The sequence below is a fragment of the Rhinolophus ferrumequinum genome, chromosome 22 (assembly GCF_004115265.2).
Source record: "Rhinolophus ferrumequinum isolate MPI-CBG mRhiFer1 chromosome 22, mRhiFer1_v1.p, whole genome shotgun sequence".
Classification (NCBI taxonomy): Eukaryota; Metazoa; Chordata; class Mammalia; order Chiroptera; family Rhinolophidae; genus Rhinolophus; species Rhinolophus ferrumequinum.
Window position 1 is genome coordinate 42,370,729 of NC_046305.1, and position 11,109 is coordinate 42,381,837.

Here is an 11,109-nt window from a genome sequence, read left to right on the forward strand (position 1 = left end):
GAGTTAGGGGCTCAAGTTTTGAGGACTGATGGGAACATGGGCCTTGTCTTGTTTGTTTTAAACCCAAAGGGTTCGGAAGATGTGGCAGATGGGGTGTATGTAGCATGTGGGTCAGGGAGACGGGGGCACCGTGGATGGAGTCTGCCTGGACCGGGACGAGGAGCCAGCTTTTGCAGGGACCCTCAGTGTGGATATAGCCCCTCCTCTCTTAGTCCTTTGTCCCATCTGCTCCCGGACACTGCCCTCGCTCACCTGTTCTTGTTGGCGGCTGCTGCTTCTACTGCCCCTTCTCCCTCCTCTGCCTCTTCCTCTTTCTCCATCTTCTTCTTTTTTTGACAATTTTTTCCCCCTCAAATGTGTCCAGTTTAAGGGTCTCTCTTTTGGCTAGCCCGAACTTACGACCCTACCTCTCGCTAAACGGAGTCTTTTCTCTAAGTTTCCTTACTCTGCTTTTAGGCGTTTTTAGCTCTGTTTGTACCCGGCATCCCTCTGAAGCCCACGACTCCTGCCCAGAATAATGTTTTTAAATGCATAAAACAAATATGGAAGATTACAAAGGCAATCAATTAGCCTGAAAGACAGCCATCGAAATTTATATTAAAAACAAATTCATGACATGGTAACATACGTGCTTCTTGGTTAACACATCAAGTTACCCAGCTTAGCAGTGGGCCTAATCACGGCTGTGATTTCACTGCGATGTTTTGAGCTCTTTGCAACAACGGTAATATATGGAAACGTCAGCAATTTGTCTTGGTGACAAGGACACAGGTACTATTAACGCTTCTGTGTTTGTGGCCTACAGTTAGAGGAGAAGACAATGTTACAAGCCAGTTAAAAATCAATGAGAGGGCCGGCCCGGTGGCTCAGGCGGTTAGAGCTCCATGCTCCTAATTCCGAAGGCTGCCTGTTCGATTCCCACATGGGCCAGTGGGCTCTCAACCACAAGGTTGCCGGTTCGACTCCCGCAAGGGATGGTGGACTGCGCCCCCTGCAACTAGCAACGGCAACTGGACCTGGAGCTGAGCTGCGCCCTCCACAGCTAAGACTGAAAGGACAACAACTTGACTTGGAAAAACGTCCTGGAAGTACACACTGTTCCCCAATAAAGTCCTGTTCCCCTTAAAAAAAAAAAAGATAATTACATATATATATATATATATATATATATATATATATATATATATATATATATATAAAATGTCAATGAGAATGAAGATACAATTCTTTTCTCTCCCCCGGTTCATGGATCTTCTGAATTCTGTTCATGACTCCTTGGGGGGCGGTGACCTCAGGTTAGGAACCCCTGGTCTGAATGCTTGGGTTTCCATTGTTTGATCATTCATTTCTTTCTTCACATCTTTCTTAAGGGAGTCAGAGTCAACTCTTGTTTCATGATTAGCGAGGATCCACTGAGAAAGTGGTCACACGTTGTCACATTCAGGTAGGACATTGAGGACTTTGGACAGGCACCCACTTTCTAGTTCTAGGACAATGACCTCATGGTGGATGGACCTGGAAGGGGGCTCAGACTCCCTCAAAGTCTAACTTATTCTACAGATGAGAGTGAATAATCTCAGGAGACAGGGCTGTCCTGGGCCTGGACCAATCCCAGGGTTTGCCTGTGCCTGTGAGAGTGATTCTTGCTCAACACACACACACACACACACACACACACACACACAATCCTGGAAAATGGTGACACTGGCATAAACTAAAGCAGACAAGTAGGGGCCCTTTGCCCAGCATACCTCCTCACCAGCTTTCTTCTCCCTCCAGGGAAGCATGTTCGTCGTCAGCATTTGCCATCATTTTCCCCCCACTTTTCACCACTCACTTTGCCTCTGGCCTCCTTCCTTTGTCTCCTCCGGTTCCAGCCTGCTTAGTCTAAGGCCTTCGTTTCCTTTCCACTCTCCTTTTCTGCACTGACACTTTTCTGACATTTGTCAGCCAAAAAGTAACCCTCATGTGGCCGAAACGTGTCAAGAATACCGTTGAAACCACCTGTACACAGGAAAGGAAGGCTCTCGCTTGAGAGAAATTAGACCCACTGGCCGTGAGCTCTGCGTTCTGACATGTGGAAAGTGCTCGGTGGACATACGCTTAATTGAGTTATTGGGTAAAGAAGCCCTGAAGTTCCCCAAAGTCTCTTCTGGGATTTCCACCAAGTCGCCATCTATCCCTCGCCTTCCTTTAATTTAAATGGTGTGTCCTCAAGCACCACCGTTTAAAAGAAAGAAAATGTTTTCAATCAGTGTTATTGGTTCTGTTTGCAACAGTGTTTCTTGCTCCCATTCTTCATGCCATTGTGTGGGATAATTCGTTTTGTGTGCTGTGGGGAGATGCTTGACAAGGGAGGGGTGAGAATGGGAGGTGGGGGAGGAAAGGGGGTGCCAGCCTGAGAATCAGCCAGCAGCTAGCATTACCTCACGGAAGGCGACCTGAGTGAGGTGGGCAGTCTGCACGGCTCCCACGGGACTGCTTCTGTGAGTTTCTCCGATGAGCCCCACGGCGCTGCCTTCTCCCCCCCGGTCACTTAAGTTCCTGACAGGCAGAGGTAGCCTTTGGTTCTGCTGTTGTGGGCCTGGGCCTGGGTCATGGGGTTCAGGTGGGCTGGACAGACTCATTATTTTGACTCTCACTTCCCAGGAGAATTTTATCTTAAGACAGACAGTGTACCCATCTTTTTTAAATAAAAACTGCCAATCATTAGCAAACCTTATTATTGACAGGCAGTGTGTTAAGCGCTTCACAAGCAGCATCTCGCTTAATTTTCCATGTGCAGCCACAGAGACCCTTTCAAAGTGTAAATCATATCCTGCCCCTCCCCTGCCCGAAACCCTCCAAGGCCTCCCATCACATTTGCAGTCAGAGGGCATGTTCCCTAGCTCCTGTTCCCACCACTTCCCCTATCCCTCCCCTCTCCTGCTCACCACACTCCCTGCTGTTCCTGGAATAGCTCCTGCCACTGGGCCTTTGCACGTGTTCTTCCCCCAGGCTCTGCTCAGCCACTCCTTCATTTGATCAGGGGCCTTTGCAAGTGTCTTCTCGGGGAGACCCTCACTCCTTCTAAAATAACACCTGTCCCACTCTGTTGTCCGGCTTCCCTGCCCAAATAATTCTTGTTGGCTCAAGTGTGAGGGAACGATGAACCTGTACATTGTGTGGTTTGGTGCGGGGCAGGATCAAGGGAGATGTTGTAAATCTCTTACTTCATTACCAAAGCCCTTCCCCTGCCCACAGCAGACAGAGGATGCCCCAGAGGCAGAGAGCACAACGAGTTGTGATGTATGTAACTGCCTGGATCAGGGCATTCTTGAGAGAGTGAGAGCAACTGACTGTGAAAGCCCCCGATATATTCATTTTTATTGGTTTTGATGGTGATTTCATGTCATTAGGGATTCAGGTCTCATCTTCGTGTCTGAGATCATCTGAAGAACGCTGGTGATGGGGAAGGGAAGAGAGGAGACAGGCATCCACAGGCAGCCTGGATCGGACCATATAAATCTGGGCGGAGGGAGGGGGCCGGAGAGCCAGGCCTTCCTAGCTGGAGGCACGAGGCTGAGCCAGCAGGAGGAAGCGAGAGGCAGCGGAGTGGACAGTGTTTTGCCTTCACTCCAAGTGACCATGAGAGGTGCCACGCAAGTCTCCGTCATACTCCTCCTGGTGATGGTGTCCGACTGTGCCGTGATCACGGGGGTAAGTTGCTTAGCAGTTCCCTGTGCCCTGGGTTTCGGGAGCGAGCCAGGAACCACACGGGGGCAAACCAACAGGAAGGGGGAGTTTGCCATCAGACAGCAGTTCAGAAGCCTTTCACATGATTTTCACATTAGTTAGACCTCACTCTCCTAAACGGGGTCTGCTTTCGAGAAGCTCTGTGTAAATCAAATCCTGTTTTTAATGCATGAGAAGGGCATTGAAAAATTTGAAGCTTAGATCTCTGGTGAAATGATGATTTCTATTGCGTAACAAAGAATTCCTTCATAAAGTGCGTTAGCATTTTCTAATTTATCTTTTGTGTAAATTTGGGTTTTCATATATAGCCTGGTCCATGTGTCAAGTTTAATATGCACAGCATGTTGATTTAATTAAAGACCTTATTAATGTCTATTGTGTACGATTAACCTCTGCTTTCTCTACTCTTAAGCAAGTCTGTCTTGAAACTCTTTCTTTCCCTTACTGTTTATGTGTTTTCACTCTGTGCTCACTTCTGATAGGAATACGGGTGACACCAACATTTGGCTGAGTGTACCCCAAAGCAAGCATCAGACAACAAGGAGAGGTCTTGTCTCACAGTAGAGGTTCTGACACACTGGCTCTGCACACTTGAGTAGTCAAAACACTTTGGTTGTGGTTCTCTCTCAGAAGTTGGCTTTACCTGGAGACACCCTCAAAAGGGGCACATGTTGTGTTATGATTGTGAGACCACTCTAACTACAACAGAAAGTAAAAGAGCTTTCCAGGTAAAAGCCACTAGAAAAAAAAAAAAAGAAAAACAAAAGAGGGAAATTCACTTTTATGTCAACCTCCTCCAACTTTTCCCCTAGAGAATGAAAATGTAGAGAAATGCCAAACAATTCCTGGAATTGGATCAGTTTTAATGTTCACAGAAAAGAAAACTCCTTTCTTCTCCTTTTTAAAGGACAAAGACAGAGTTTCAAAGAACAAATATTAAAGGCAAGTGAATGCCTTTGAGCATAAATAATGCCAGAGTATAAATGAAATTGTTCAGGAGGAATTAATACCTAATGAATGTAACCCCTAAAGGCTGTCCTCCTATTGTGGAGCTTGAAGATCGGGGAGGGTAAGTCAAAGGAGAGAAGCCACGGTCACCTCACTAAGAGGGGTAGGTACAGCGGGTTGACCGTGATGCCCAGGTCACCTCACTGTGTGAACTCACACATCTATCTGACTGAGTAGCAGCAGGGGGCAGATCTGAAAGAGGTGGGAAAATGTCTTCCTAGTAAACCCTTCAAGTTGACCCTTTGAAAAGCACAGTGAGAGAAAGCTAAGGTAAGAGGGGATACATGACAGACGTGACAGGCTGATGAGTGGTTAGAACCTGGCGCTGAGGGAGGGCAAGTTGGGACCTCCACTCTCTCCCTTTGCTGCTGCCCCTGTCTGACTCTCAGGAAGGAGCCTAGTTCTACCAGCTCCACACTCCCCAGCTCCCTGGACTGTCACCGTCCCAAATTCAGGCCTAGATGGTCCCTCTTCCCAGAGTAGGACAGTGGGATCCACCTTTGCGGGAGGAGAGTCAGGTAGGATCTATTTGGCCCTAACCCTGGGCTTTCAGGGGCCGGTTGATGCGTGAGACCTGCCCTCAGTGGGCTGGGGACCAGCATGACCTGGTGACTGCCACCTGCAATTCCCCTGGGTGACAAGCAGCCCTGCACTCGCCACTTTCCTCCAGGGACTGAGCAGCTTGGGTTTCTCTACACCCACACAGATGGCAGAGAGTGCTCCATGGCCTTCTGTTGGAGAAGAAGAGAGAACCAAAACCCAGCTCCGAACTTCAGCCCCAAAGAGCTGCAAAGTGTCTCTAGAAGGGAAGGGTTGAATGCCTCTCCAACGGGGCCCCGGTTGAGTCTGGAGCAGTTCAGAGTTCTGTTTTCCCCAGTTCAGGCTTCTGTTTAAAGTGGGCTTGTGTGGTTTTCCTTACAAATGGCACCTTCCAGAGACCAGGCAGGGCCACTCAGCCCCCGTTCTGGGGGCCCAGCTCAGAGGGGTCTACTCCTATCTGGGGATCAGGTGGGTCTGCAGAGAAGCTGGGGAGGCGGGGACACACTTGGTCACTGGTGCTGGCACCTCAGATGACGTTGGGCTTCTGGTGAGGGTGTGTGGGGAGGGGCGGCACCAACCCGGGTACTGATGGATCAAGGGGGAGAATCCTGGTCCAAGGAAGCTCAGCACTGCCCACCTGGGGCTTGGACCATCGGGGCGCCTCCCCCTTCTAGGAATTTGAATTAATTCAATTCCACCCACATCCACCGAGCATCTACTGGCACCAGAAAAGCTGTCCCCTAACCTCTAGATTTGTTGGAAGAGGACTGCCTCCCAACCGAGTGACCTCAAGGGAGCTTGGGGGTGTGTGTGTGTCGGGGGGTGGGGTTCCTCTGACGCTTTGATGATCCCTGAGCCTCTGGCCATGAGGGGACCAGGGCCAATAATGCACGGCCCCAGGTGTCCTATGGCACGGGAGGTGGAGGTTGCTGCTTTCAGCCTCCCACCCCCAAGGATTTGGGGATGTACTTTTCACTCCTGGTTTCTCTTGGGTGGCACTAATGGGCACGAATGGCCCCTTTGTCTCCCCCTGCAGGCCTGTGAGTGGGATGTCCAGTGTGGGGCAGGCACCTGCTGTGCCATCAGCCTGTGGCTCCGTGGCCTTCGAATGTGCACCCCGCTGGGGCGGGAAGGAGAGGAGTGTCACCCTGGCAGCCACAAGGTACTGCACAGACTTGCTTGAGGCACACAGCCAGTGAGGCAGAGCAGGGACTGGAACCATTCTTTGTACTAAGTGCTTTTTTGCAATCTTGAACCTTTTTACAACCATGTGTGGTAGGCACTATTATTAACCCATTTTACAGATAATAAAGTTGAGGCACAGAGAGGCTAAATAACTTGCCAATTGTCACACAGCTGGGAAGTGGCAGGCCTGGGATTTGAACCCAGGCAGTCTGACACTACCTATTCTCCTAACCTCAGTGGTTCAGCACTCCTCTGGGTGTGAGTCACAGGGCAGAGGGTGTCTGTCCTGTCCAGCTTCTTCCCTGGCACCCAACACAGTGTTGAACACATAATGGCTGAGTTATTAGTGACAGTCATTCAAGGAACGTGTGTATAGGGGTGTGCGTACACGTGTGTGCTGGGTCAGCAAGGGGTAAGCAGGGTTGAGGCTTCTGGAATTTCAGGATTGGGGGTGGACAGCATTGTGTTGTGGCCGATCACATAGTCTCAAGAGCCAGATTGTCTGGGTTCGAGTCCTGACTCCTCCGCAAATTAGCTGTGTGATCTTGACATGTCGCTTAGCCACTCTGTGCCTCAGTCTCCTCCGCTAGAATAGCCGCTCCTGTTGTGCTGGGCTGGGGCTGAGGAGACACTGGCCAGTGCTGGGCTGACCGAGGCCGGTGCCAGAAGGTGTTGTCCCTCTTCTCCTATCTCCTCAGATCCCCTTCTTCAGGAAACGCCAACACCATGCCTGTCCCTGCTTGCCTAACCTGCTGTGCTCCAGGTGCCAAGACGGCAGGTATCGCTGCTCCACGGACTTGAAGAACATCCACTTCTAGGAGCGTGTCTGGTCTCAGGATCCTCTCTGGGCCTGTTCCTGAGCACAGCCTAGGTGGTGTCTTACAGACTTATTTTGTTTCTGCCTGTAGCCCAGCTCTTCCCTCCACTCCCAGCTGTCCTCGTCCCGACCACCCCCACCCCCCACCTCCTACCTCGGTCACTCCTTCTAAGCACACGCACGTGCACACATGCAGCCACACACCACCAGGTGACATGGTCCTCCAGGCTGGCCTGAGGGTGTCCCAGCTGTGGCTGTGGTCGTGGAGGTAGTCTGACCAGTTCTCTTCCTGCTTAGGCTGCCTGAGGTGTTGTAAGTAATAGGAAGGGTATACTGTTCCCTTGTTCCCACCTCATTCAGCTTCTTCTCCTCAGAGGTGACCTGTCCCCCTCACTGGGCCCGCCTCTCTCCCGCCCAGCACGGGCCCTTCTGCCGGAATCTGACATCTGGAGCATGGGCCCCTTGGGCTGTCCTTGGAGTCTCAGGGCCTGGCCCTGCCTGAGCCTCTGACAATCAGCCTTGGAATTGTCCATCGTCCTTTGCACTACTTGCTCCTTATTTTTAGGCTCCAGGCCTGAGGTCAGCCCTTCCCGGAGGGTGATAGACAATGACCTCGTGTCCTGTGTGAGGAGCCAGGGAGACCCGTCGGCCTTCGGATGGTGACCTGCTCACTAGACCAGAATTGCAGGGGCTCCAGGGCCCCTTCTCTTACATTTTACCTGTTAACCAGGGAAGCCCCCAATTCCCACTGCTTCCCCATACAGGCAAATGGTGGGATTCAATTGAATGAGCTGCTGACATTTTAGAAGGCAATTAGGGAGTTACAGCTTCTTTCCAAGGATTGGCCCCCGAGAGCAGGTCTATGACCTTTAGGAGGACAGGCTTCTGCCCAGCTGGGGGAGGGGGTTAGGAGGAGAGGGAGGTAGATGGCAGACACAAGGAGACAACTGCCACCAGGGACCACAGCCAGGGACCACACCAGGTAAGGTGTCTTATCGAGAAAGCAAGGGTTTCTGAAGTTGACAGCGGTTTGTCTGGGAGCGGTGTCCCCAGCCCCCATTCTCGTCTAAAACACCAACCCCAGTTAGCACCCCACATCTGGACCCTGCCCGAGGCTCACTCGGAACAGCCTGTAAGCTGTGCACACCGGCCTGCTGGTTGCGGAATAAAAGCATGAACAAGGAGCAAGTGGCTGTGCCGTTCCCGCTGTGCCGTGTGGGGACTTGGGGCAGGATGGGCTGCGTCCCGGTGGGCGAGGGCTGCGACTGGTGATTCTTCCCTCAGCGAGGGCAGTTTCTTGGAGAAAGTGGCGTCAGGGTCTCTTTGAATAAAGGCTGAGAGGCAGCTCAGAGGGCTGGGCCAGGAGGGTGCGGGTTGGTGGTTGGAGGCATGAATGGGGCCACGAGCTGGTCTCTGGGTGGGAAGCCTCCATTGGTGGCATCTGGAGGGTGGCAACTCCCATTTCTGAAATTTAGTCCCTTTTGCTCAGTGTCAAGTATTTGACACCGCCGGGCCACCACGTGTGGCTGTGTGAGTCTATCTCAGAGATGGGCTGGTGAGGCCCCAAGCCTGTGTTTGAACCCAGGGGCTGGGAGCGTCCCCTACGTGCCAGGCTATTGGCCCCCCTCTTTCTCACCTCAATTCCTAGCTTAGAAAAATGCAAACAGTAAGATGGAAGTCCATTGTATCCTCCTGGTTCTCCTAAGCCTCCACGGAGACTGTGGTTTCTGAAGCGGGAGGTTCCTGCCCACCCTCATTTACCCTCGATCCCTTCAGAACTTGGCTCAGGGGTTGACCTGGATAGGCTGTGCTCCAGGACCCACTCATGCCAGACCTGGGCCCCACACCGGCGTCGGTCTTCCCTCTTAGTTCCTTGGACAGACATTGTCACCTGCTCTGACGACCTGTGCCCTTTCTTACACTGCATCAGTCTCTTTTCCCCCACTTTCAAACTCCAGTGCTGGATACAGAGTTCCTTTCCATGCCCAGGATTCCTGTTTGACCATCCTCGTCCTTTGGCTATCCAGGAACCGCTGCCAGGCCATGCGGTCAGGCGCGCCCGCTCTGTGAGCAGAGCCATCCTGGGGGAGGCACATCAGAGAGGTGATGGCTGCGGGCACAGAGGTGCCCATGGCATGGGGCACACCGACACGCTGCCCGCAGCTGCCCCTCTCCATCTCCGTCCAGGAGCTGGACTGTCTGCTGAGCCGTCAATGGGCAGAAACAACCATTTAATCTAACTGGACCAATTCTCATTTTTTTTTTTATAGCAGCATTTTGAGGAATGTACATTTCGTCTCTGCCCCAGTCCCCCCTGTTTTTTGCTGGAGACTGAAAAGCAGAGAGGGGAGGCTGAGGGGATAAGAAAAATCTTTGTGAGAATTCTTTACATTCAGGAATATAGTTTTCATACACGTAGATATAAAAAGAGTCTACTTATAAGAATAGTATATCCACAGTAAGAATGTATCCTACAATAATTAAATTAAATTAGGATTGGGTGAAATGGACACCCCTCAAGATGCAGGCCCGTCAGTGGCAACCTACACGCCCGCCCCCCCGCAATTCACCCTGCTCCTTCTTCCCCAACTGCTGGAGTCTGGTTCCATCTAGTGGCTGAAGTGCGGATGGCACAGAAAAGCTGAGATGGAAAAGACGGCCGTGTCAGAAAGACAAGCTTCTCAAAGCAAATGAGGACCAGTCCCTGGATATGCCCAAGAGTTAGACTCACTCAGAGGTTTAGAGAAACAATGCTTCCACCTGTAGAACGAGGTCTGCCATTTTAAGGAGCACAGGAGAAATGCTTAATTGCCCCTTTGGGTCCTGTCCCACCCTAAATACTTCTATCTTAGAAGCCACGTCATCTTCCCGAGACACAGCTCTCACAGCTTCTCCAGGATTAGGAGGCAGAGGTGGGTGGGGGTCAGAAGAAGATAATTGGATGCCCCCCCATCTATGTGCCCAGGGCACACAGCATGGGAAGAGAGCCTCTCCCCAAATCTTCATTTTTCTCTGCTAGTCCTCTCAGGCAGTGCTTCCACCATTCCCCAGTATCCAAGTCCGAAGCTCAAGGTCAATCTAGATTTTCTTCCCTCCCACTGTCCCTTCTCCCTGAACTCCACGTCAGCTGGTCACCAAGCTCTGTTTCTTTTGCCTCCCAAGCGTCCCTCAGCCCTGGCCTCCTCCTCCAGCCAGGGCTGTGTCTGAACAGCCATCCGACCTAGCGCAGTCTATGGTAACTGCTTCCCACCTATTCTCCCTGCCTCCAGTTTCCCCTTTAAAATCCACCCCACACGTCTACCAGCCAGCTTTCTAGGCAGCACATTGACCTAGTTTGTTTCCCATTAAAAATCCTTCCATGGCCTCTCTGCCAAAGAAGACAACCCAGCTCTTGGCAGGGAGCAAAAGGCCCCTTGTGGTGTGGCCCTGCCCACCTTTTTCTGCCTCCACCACCCTTCCCACCAGGCTTCCTGGCCTCAGGACTGTCTATAGTGTGTGGAAGGTGCCATGTCTGTCTGCCCGGGCTGTTCCCTCTGTGAGGACAGCTCTGCTCCTCCTCTGCTGTCTGGTGCCTTCAACACATCCTGCACGATCAGCTCAGATGCCATCCTCTCCCACCTACATCCATCACCACAAAAGCACCTAGGACACACTCAGGCACAGAGCTGGCACTTCCTCTCAGAAAGCATCCATGTGGAGCTCAGCCTCTACTTGTGAGACAAGGAAGGGCAGTGTCTGAGTCCTGTTGGTGTCCCCAGGGTTGAATGGTGGGGGTCAGGGCTGGAGCAGCGGCACAGCCAGAGGACAGAGGCCTCATCTGGGGG

The 11,109-nt window shown here is 51.8% G+C and overlaps 1 protein-coding gene across 1 annotated transcript; it reads left to right on the forward strand.

Annotated features, from left to right (window-relative positions):
- Positions 1–3,576: 3,576 nt before the first annotated feature.
- On the forward strand, positions 3,577–8,154 carry PROK1 (prokineticin 1). The gene is made up of 3 exons (XM_033093447.1): positions 3,577–3,699; positions 6,320–6,445; positions 7,167–8,154. Exons 1-3 carry the CDS (start codon positions 3,628–3,630, stop codon positions 7,284–7,286), a joined length of 318 nt encoding a protein of 105 aa, XP_032949338.1. The 5' UTR covers positions 3,577–3,627; the 3' UTR covers positions 7,287–8,154.
- Positions 8,155–11,109: the final 2,955 nt, after the last annotated feature.